The sequence below is a fragment of the Entelurus aequoreus genome, linkage group LG02 (genome assembly GCF_033978785.1).
Source record: "Entelurus aequoreus isolate RoL-2023_Sb linkage group LG02, RoL_Eaeq_v1.1, whole genome shotgun sequence".
In the NCBI taxonomy this organism is placed as follows: domain Eukaryota; kingdom Metazoa; phylum Chordata; class Actinopteri; order Syngnathiformes; family Syngnathidae; genus Entelurus; species Entelurus aequoreus.
In genome coordinates, this window is record NC_084732.1 from 31,519,294 (window position 1) to 31,529,551 (window position 10,258).

General features: G+C 42.1%; 1 protein-coding gene across 1 annotated transcript; it reads right to left on the reverse strand.

Moving 5' to 3' along the window:
- Positions 1-217: 217 nt before the first annotated feature.
- Positions 218-7,614, reverse strand: LOC133641910 (uncharacterized). Its single transcript, XM_062036029.1, has 6 exons — positions 7,055-7,614; positions 6,869-7,000; positions 5,626-5,797; positions 5,319-5,471; positions 1,297-5,065; positions 218-229 (listed from the first exon to the last, which is right to left on the reverse strand). Exons 1-6 carry the CDS (start codon positions 7,419-7,421, stop codon positions 218-220), a joined length of 4,605 nt encoding a protein of 1,534 aa, XP_061892013.1. The 5' UTR covers positions 7,422-7,614.
- Positions 7,615-10,258: the final 2,644 nt, after the last annotated feature.

The window sequence follows — 10,258 nt, forward strand, 5'->3', positions numbered from 1 at the left end:
GGGTACATCTCCTCCAGCATCACATATCTCGATCCTGTGACCCCCAATAGTTTGTTGATGGGGCGGCCAGACGGGTCCTTGCCCCAGATCGTATACCCAGAGACTGAGTTACTGAGCCGCCGTAGATGGGGCATTCACAGGTGCTGGAAGATCGCTTCTGGTCCAGTTTCTTGAGAAATTATCTGCCAAGCCTCCAGACTTGTCAGAAATGGCACTCTTAGACGGTGAGCTGACATGAGAAAAAGTGCCTAGAAAATGAATTTCGCTCCCACGTCTAAGCACAACTTGTTCAATGCATTTTTGCATAGATAATACCCTTCTGGACTTTGGGTTAAAAGTTCAGAACATGATACCTAGCCAAATTTTGTCACAAGCCAGAAATGTATATAGAGGTAAATCACAAAAAACGAAAATCTTGTGCTGCAGTTTTGGCTTGTAAAATATGTCTTATTCATTTTGGCAACACAAAATCTTTCTCAAATATCATAAATACATATACCTAACATCTGAAACAAATATTGGTGCCTTAGTATACTCATATGTGAATTTAGATCATGAAATGTAGCAAATTTCTTAAAAAACGATTCAACTGAAGTGATTTGCCCCAGCACAATGAAGCACACACTTATTAAATTTAGCTAAAAGCTTATGTATCATACATTAAAAAAATGTCACAACCTTCTATGTAATCAAAGGTACAAAAGAAGTAACACACCGTGGCCAAAAGTGGCTTAAAATCTAGCAAAATATTACCATGCACCCCAAAACTGGAATAAGGCAAAAATGGACAAGATTAAAATAGATGCAGTAAAGGCCCAAATTGGTATAAAATATGATAAATATTTATTAAAGTAGCAAATTGTTTCACAGCATGTGTCATTTATACCCCCCCCCCCCCCCCCCCCACACACACACACACAAACACACACAAAAGACCAAAACAAATTTGAAAAAAAAGGTAATACAGACATTATTTAAGCTTTACCGTTAAAATGGCAGTGTGGCATCTCGATAATCAAACATCTTGATAAAGAAACAAAAGTGGCAAATTTTACATGGTGACATGGTGCGTAATTACTCATCAATATCACTTTCATCTGTGTCATCATCCCATGCACCTCTTTCTTCTGTTTCCTTTGAAACATTTCCACAGTTCTGGCAGTGACATAAATCAGTACAAGACATTTTTGCAGACATACATGAACATCTTTCTGTTTCACATTTGCTTGTCTTGCAACCACAGTGGACTACCTGCAGCACACTATCTGGGGCAGGATTTCTAGTCATCCATCTTACTGTTAACTCCCCATCCTCAATGTACCATCCATTGCCAATGGGTGAAGGGGCACACATCATACCAGTCAGGGAATGTCGCATTACTGCTGCTTGGTAGTTTGCCCTTTTGCAGTGTTGGTGGAGGGCATCACTTGTTGGGGGAATGGACAGTTCTGGCAAAGCTGACGATGCCATACAGAATGCTTTGTATCTTGCATCGTTCACGTCTTTGGCAGATGCCTGTCCATACAGGTGGCACACATATTTGCTCAGTGTTTTGAACGTAGACTGGTCAAGGTTAAAACTGCTGCCCAGATTTGAGAACGCAGTCAGGTATTCGTCTTTCTGACAAGCAAGAGAAAATGTCTTCCTTTTGCCCTTGCCATGAAAGGCACTGGTCGAGTCACAACCTGTGAAGGTATGGATGCCAATGAGTGCAGAACAAACACTGTTGCCAAGAGCTGCTGCCACCTTAGCCACGTCTATGATCCTCGTTCTGTTGCCTACTCCCGTGAAAAAATACAAGCTACACTGTAAAGCTCTTTGAAGACTTACAGCAATCACTGCCACATCAGTGTCAGGGCTTTTGATGACAACAGTTTGATGTTCTTGTGCAGCATGCTGTGCATGTAAAAACACCCTAGTGTCACATTCCCCATGGTCACATGTCAGTTCGTGAACAGCACTGACAGTTTGTGAACCCTCTTTCACAGTAACACAGTGACACAGTTCTCCATGTGCTATGCACAAGCTGAAGTCCCTGCCCAAAATGGTGAGATCAGCATCTCGCCATGCAACAAAGAGGAATTCTGCCAGTGCTGCTTTGTTGGTCCCATTAGATAGAAACTTTTTCCACTGTGTGGGTGCCTTCTGATCCCGTCCATAGATCTGCACCTGTTGTGTACCACCCTCAGCTCTCCGTGACCGCTCTAGGTTTTTAATACTGATTTCTGGATACTGGTCAATGACAAAGTCTATCCTTGTACACTTGTGCTGCAGAGCTATCTTGACCACGTACTGGAGTAAGTTGTCAGCCAACTCTCCAAAGGTAGCTGGTTTGGAATGCATGGCTTGAATGACTGCCATGCCATCGAAGAGAATAGCTCCATCTGACGGAACTTGCTGAACTAAGCAGTCTTTGTCTTTGTTCTCCAATATATTCATCAAGGCAGATTTGTCTGTTTTAGCAAGTGACCCATCAGTACTGGCTAAGGGATATGAAACCGTTCCCAAGGAGTAGGACAGAATTTGCCTCAGGTCTACCTTTCTACTTTGACCAATAATGAGTAGCCTGGAGAAAAGTTTCTTGTCTGCACGCAGAATGACATCTTTGGCTGCTGCAGATTTTGTCTTTGTTTTTGCCTGGTCACTAAAGGTCTTCAGTTTTTGAGCCTTGATGGGGGCAAAAATGTCGACTGATTTTGTTAACAGTCTTTGGTCAATAAAGACTTTGACAGCTTCTTCCCCCCTTTCTGGTGCTGCAAGCAAATCCTTCTTGACCCCTTCAGATGCTACTGTCCCTGAGCTAAGACAAACAATGCCATCTTGGTGTAAGTCAAATGGGTTCAGCATGGAATCAATGGTGGAACTTATTCTGGTCACAGCTTCTTCATCGGCATGAATCCGTGAGCGGTCTAGATCTTTTCGCCTTCGTGTTTCTGGGGATTTTCCAGACATTGACTCACATTGTCTAGCTATGGCAGCTCGTTCATGTTGTGACAATATCCAGCGAGACACTGCAGCCCTATTTAGAGTTATTCCTGTCCAGCCACCCTTTGTCTTTGAATCTCTGTTGCATGTTTGCTCAATAGCCTGGTCACAAGCAATGGAGGCAAATCCATGGGCACTTTGACGTTGAACAGTCCACTGACCTTTCACACTGAGGTCTTTGTGACAAGAAGGGTGTGTTATAGGCAAGTTGACCATTTCCATCCAGTATGTAGGCAAATACCTAGCATAGTTTACACGATCATAAGCAAAAAACCATGCCATCATCAAGCGCACTGTTGACAGGTGAAGCTGCCAGTCTGATTCTCGTGTAGCTCTCACAAACAGAAGGAGTATTTGCACCATGTCAATGTAAGAACTCCAGAAAGCAAACGTTGGGTTTTCGGCAGTTCTCTTTTCCACAAAGAGAGCATACTTTGAACACATTTGGTCAAATTTCTGGTTTGCACACAAAACATCCACTGTTCTGTCTGGGAATGTGTCTTTGATTTCACTGATGACAGCCATGCACTCATCTCTCCCCGCTGGTGTCAAAGAGTCTAAGAATGTGCTGAATCTGGCACGTTGCAGGCTCTCATACATAAGTTTCTGTGCCCTCATGCTGCGGTTGTAATGATGACCACTGATCACACCATTGATGGAACCTGGGGCAACAACTTCAGACTCAATGAGTATGTCTTGCAGTCCTGCATCACCAAACCTTTTTCCTATAATCCCTAGGAAAGACATGCAAGTATGAAACTCACCAAGTCTAATCACAAGGCGTTTTGTCAATTCCTGGTCCTTCCAGCGGATTTGCTGAGCTTTGGCATATATAGCCTGGTCAAAAACTACCACTACATGGTCCAGTGCTAGCTGATCAGCAATTTCAACACTTCGCTTCAAAATCGTGTTAACTGTTGACATCTCCGTCGGTGAAGCCTCAATGACTGGAAGATAATACAGTGCTGACTTTGGCAGAGTGGCCCCACTTTGGAGCAGTGTATGGAAACCTGTCCAGCTTGGCACTGTGCATGCTTCAGCATCTGTGTACTTTACTGAAACATATGCCAGTTCAGTTTTGGCAGCAGATACAGTGTTCAACCTGTATGTTTCTGCATCCAATGGAACACTTCCATGGTGACTCAAGTTCTGTGGCCCGTGTCTTTTAGACTGTTGGTAGTGTTCTACGGGGTAGCTAGGAGGTGGTTTGAATGATTTAACTGCCTTCTGTAGTGGCTGTCTCTCTGTTCTCGACACAGTTTCAGTGACAGAACTTTGGAGCATAATGCCATTTGTGTGGTGAGTAGTTCCATGACCTGACAGTGTCTCCTCCCCAAAATCAATGTTGTCCCACACCAGTATTGTGGGTGCCTTCTGTGCGAATCCCTTGGGTATTTTGTTTCTACCCTCTAAAAGTTGTAGCTGAGCAAGGCTAGTGTCAAGACTGACAACTGTGTCCCGTGAAGCACAATGTCCTAACCTATTCAGCAGTGACAGAACATTTGATGAACCTGTTAAATGGCGAACAGTTAGACCAAGACACAATGACTTGGGTGTCTGCTTTCGACCTTTAGATGCCAGATACACAATGTCTTGACAAAGAGAGATAACCTTTAGATTCACATCATCAGGAACATCAACATAACAGGCTAGTGTTGGCTCTTCTGTTGCACCTATAATCCAGGCAATGAAGTTGTACAGTTCAACAGGCACAACAGATTTAGCTTCAGATACATTTAAATCCTCTGCTGTGGGAGGCCACGGGCATTTCATACCGGGAGAGTCACTTAGAAGGCGCTTCAATATCAGCCCTGCACTGTAAAGTGTCCTTGTGTTCTCCGTGGTATTCTGACCAGCTGTTGTACTAGCCGTGTGTTCACTGTCACTTTCAGCTTGGCTTTCAGCTTGGCTCACCTCAGTTGACTCGGTAGTTGATGGTGATGTGCCTGATGGCAGAGGTACCCTGTCTGCTAACGATAATGTCTCAACAAAAACCATTTCAGAGACGTTGCGCTGGGGAGGGCAGTGGAAAACCAGCTGGGGGAAATCACGGACCAACCTTCTTTTCAGTTTATCCCTCCTGAAACATAAAGTTAAAGGGAAATATGAGCACATTACACACAGACACACAGACACAGACACACACACACACACACACACACACACACACACACACACACACACACACACACACACACACACACACACACACACACACATCAATGATAATCAAATTACTTTAAACATACTCTCATAGCCTTTATGGGGAGAGACTAAATCTATAAATAATAAACTTTTCAGTATGAATATTTTATTATTTTTGTTTCAGTTACCTGTAGCCTGAAGCATCAAGATCTTCGTGCTTCTTAACGGTGTCCACGAACAACTTCCTTAGCTTGTCCATTCTCAGCACCTCTTTGTCAATTATAATCCTTTGACGGATCACTTGGTCACAGAAGAGGTTGTAGCTGTCAGCAAAGGGTTGTCTGAAAACACACACACACACACACACTTAACATGTGCAAAGAGTCATGCTTTCAAAGCTGTATCTTAAGCAAAACTAAATATAAGCTGCATGTTGTTGAAATTTTTTTTACTTTTTAAATGTGAGCAAAATGACAGTACAGTGTAATTACTCACATTTCTTCATCTCTGGTTGCAGTGTGCGTTGCTGTAGACAGTGACAAGAACCTGGTGTACTGTCTGTAACAGGTCCTATGGTACCGGACCTCTATAGCAACACAGTCTTTGTCGTTGATGTGCAGAAGAATGGCAGCATCTTTCTTAATCTCAGCTGCCTTCAGCAACTGGCCTTTAAAAGAAAAATAATTAGAATAAGCTTTATTGGCAAAATCAGAGATTTACAAGTAAAAAAGTGTGTGTGTGTGTGTGTGTCTTGAGTGGGGGGTTGGAGAGGTATTTATGACCCTGTGATTTACGACTCTGTGATGTGAGCTGCTGAACTCCCAGCTAAACATTCCAAGATTCAAGATATCTATTGTCATATGCACAGATAAACAGACAGTCACACTGCACAATGAAAAGCTTATTTTGCTGGTCCCCCTTGCAAATTCACAAAATATAAATATAAATATAAACTTAAGCTAAATAAAGAATCACAGAATATAAAAATTAAACAAGAATAAACTTAAACTATATTGCACACTTACAATAAACTTACTAAAAATGTAAATGCTAAGGATGTTTAATACTAATAAATATAATAAAATAAAATAAGAAACAAAAATAAAGAAATAAGATAAAGTAAATTAAAGTGTGGATCTTACAACAGATCTATAGTGGGCATGAGTAGACAGAAGCAGTATTGCACATTCAGTTCACAGTGAAGATGATAATGGATGATATGACAATGATGATGTATAAAGTGCACTATGCATTCTTCAATTATTGTAGCAGCAGTGGAGGTGACATGAAGTCACAGCAGGGATGTGGGTAGTGGTCACAGTTCAGTCAGTTCAGGGATGAGGGGTGAGGTGTGAAGGTGTGCGGGGGGAGGGGTGGGGGTTGTGATGTGTAAATCAGTCCAGGGGTGTGTGTGTGTGTGTGTGGGGGGGAGAGAGAGATTGGGGCTGTGGTGTGAAGGTATATGGGGGGATGGGTGGGGCTTCCTTTTCTAGGCCAGTGGTTCTCAAACTTTTAAATTCCAAGGTCTCCCCTTAACTCTGACAGTGTATAAATGGTCCATTTGGTTATTACAAAGTAACAACACATTCTTTCAATCCTACGCTATGTACTGTAACATTATTACTATAGATTCACACACGTGTGTGTGTGTGTGTGTGTGTGTGTGTGTGTGTGTGTGTGTGTGTGTGTGTGTGTGTGTGTGTGTGTGTGTGTGTGTGTGTGTGTGTGTGTCACATACCTGCCGACACGGTTTCTGCTTGTGTGAGTTGATCCCTCTGGCGTTTTCCTCCCACACGAGTGTACTTTTCCACTTTTTGACAAATTATACAGATGGCTGGCAGGACGGGGCCGGCAGAAGCAACGGGCAAACCTGAACGAGATCGAAGTTTATTTCGGGGAGTTTCAGACGTGCCTGCTGACTGACCTGCGGCTGCAGATGGTTCTCCCACCGCCCGTGCGGTCCTTTTCTCGGCATAAAACAATGCAGATTTATCTGTAAAACGTCGGTAGCATGTTGCGTGAAACCCAGCGACGTCAGGAATAGCGTCAAAATCTACATCCGAGCAATGTTTATAGATTTCTGCCAGATGCTTGTTCTGGTCTTGCAGACAAAGCCACTGTTTTAAATAGTTTCTGTATGTGTCCCACCGTGTCCGAGTGAAGTGCTGGACGTCCTCATTGTTCACAGATGAAAGATGCATATAGCATCTTTTATTTTCCTCTTTACGCACTTTTTTTCTAACTTTTGAGGTCTTTCGTTCCTCTTCACTCTCGGATGTTGTCGTCGCCATAGCAGGTATGTTGTTAGAATAAAGCTGCTACCTGATTGGTCCATGTGACCAAAACCGCGCCACTCCCCACTAGATATCACTGCGCCTCACTGAAAAATAGTACCGGCTTTCAACACCGATTACACAAAATGGGCTAGGTGTCAATTTCCGAACTTTTGGTATCTTACTTACTACCAGTAAATCTATTTTATGAAGTAAAAATGATGTTGTGCCGTTGGTGTGGGAGCGAAACTGAACGATATGAGCCTTGACCACAGGCACTATCTCCGCCAGCTGACCTCGCAGAAGGCTCAGTAGTGATGTTGGTGGATCCCCAGCTTCCACGGGCCTTGTGGCCCATCGGTCATGTCACTAAGGTCCACCCTAGTAACGACGGCCACATCCGTTCAGTGGACGTGAGGATCAGAGATTGTGATTACACCAGACCAGTTGCCAGGCTGGTTGTCCTGCCAGCCCTGCCACCCGGCGAGGAAGAAGACAGCTCTACTGCCACCATCGCCCATTCGTGAGACACTAATAACTTTGTCACCTTTCTATGGAGCGAATGTACACTGTACATTTGGGGGTGGCTGTTAGAAAGGTTCCCAAACTCTGTGCTACCTTAAGAGACTGTTATGAGCCGTCCACCTTAAGAGACTGTTATGAGCCGTCCACCTTAAGAGCGCAAGGCATTGTGGCGTGCTCATTCATTCTACCCACAACAGAGCACAGAGCGGTGAATGCACGTCATTTACATTTGCTGCCTGTATATATATAAAACTTATAATATTGTACAGCACTGCGGTGCCGGGTGCGTCACTGACGAACGTAAGTTCATTATATAGTTAAGAATTGTAATGTACACGTTTAATTGCTTGTTTGACTTCTCTGCATTTGTTTGTTTCCGACGCTAGTTGAAAGTAATCCATTACTTACTTGCGCGCAGTGTGCCTTGTTTACAGCGTCTAGACAATGTAATTCATGTAACAGTTCTTTATCTCTTTAAAGAGAGCATTTGCGGACATTTGTGCCTTGTACATGGAGGCAAGCACCTTATTCTGCATGGCAGGTCACAAGTACCACGTTTACGTGCCTTCTGTAGCGTGCAGTGACACCTTGTGGTCTAGTTAAGACATTTAAGTTCAGTTAAATGTTGGGATGATGTTATTTGAGTGTTTGGTTTGATGCTATCCTGCAGTGTGTATGGCAGGGCTTACTGTTTACTGGTGAAGCTAATGTTTACTAAATGCCAATTATTACCGGTATATGCTATATAGTGTATCCATGATATATTATTGCATTAAGGTGATATGTGCTATTACTACGTAGGCTATGGTATTCTATACTAATTGTTTATGATGTTCCTATCCGTTTACTACAGAACCACCAATACTAGCCAGTGTTGTACCATTCAGCCAATCCATGCCTGTCAACCTGCCTACGAACCAAGTAAACTGCCCTATGCCAAACGAACTGTCCTGTCCATTGTGTCCTGACCGACGCCCCGGGGGCGAATGAGACTACCTTTATAGAACCATACAGTCCTTTATAACTCTCCACAACAGTGTACTTGTACATGTTTGGTGTTTGATTTGTGGCAGTCAATACAGACGTGAGCAGAACGAAGTTGTGTCCTCGTATCTGTATACTCAAACATCTCCCTTCTCAGGGCGATTACACCACCTTATGTTGTATATTTTTTATGTGAGATTTCTAGTTAATTTTATCATCTATTAGTACGCTCAAAAATTGGATTTATTTTACTTTTCAATATCTACTTTGTCTATTTGTATTTGTGTTTGACTTTCTCTTCTACTGTTACCAAATAGCATTACTTTAGTTTTACTGAGATTCAAAGATAGTCTGTTTTTGTCAAACCATCTTTTTAATTTGTTCATTCCTTCAGTTATTATTTGTATTTGCTTCTGTGTGTTTTTTCCTGAATAAAACACTGTCATGTCATCTGCAAATAATACTAACTTTAAGTCCTTTGTAACTTTACAAACATCGTTTATATAAAGATTGAACAATTTTGGTCCCAGTATTAATCCCTGGGGTACACCGCAAGATATATCTAACGCTGTTGATATATTCTTACCTAGATTTATGCATTGTTTCCTGTTGGTTAAGTGACTTCTTATTCAGTTTAAGACCAACCCTCTGATGCCATATCGTTCCAATTTTGTAGTTAAGATATTATGATTGATTGTGTCAAATACTTTTGATAGATCCATAAATACTGCTACTGCGCACTGTTTACCATCTATTGCATTGGTAATTCCCTCTGTTCTTGTAATTAATGGCATTGATGTTGAAATGTTAGCTCTGTATCCATATTGGTTGTCCGTGAGTGTTCCACTTTTATTTGTGAATTTGTCCAATCTGTTGTTAAATACTATTTCAATGGTTTTCGAAAACTGTGGAAGTAAAGAAGCAGGTATATAGTTTGTGAATTGGTGTTTGTTTCCAGTCTTATAAATTGGTACTACTTTTGCTATTTTCATTTTCCATCCATCCATTTTCTACCGCTTATTTTCATTTTGTTTAGGAATTTGCCTGTTTGAAATGACAGATTGCTAATATATGTTAAACGCTGTGAAATTTCTTCAATAACTTTTTGTTACCGCTTTGATGTCTATTCCGTGACAATCAGTTGACGTCTTGCATTTGCATTTACACATTGGTTTAAACATGAACTGCAGTTGTTTCACGGCTTGTTTAAAGAGCCCAGTGAGAAGGCCATTAAAGCGGTCTAACCTGCTGGAGACAAAGGCATGGATTAGACGTTCTAAATCTGATTTAGACATTGTTCTTCTTATTCTGGCAATGTTTTTCAGGTGGTAAAAAGCTGCTGATTT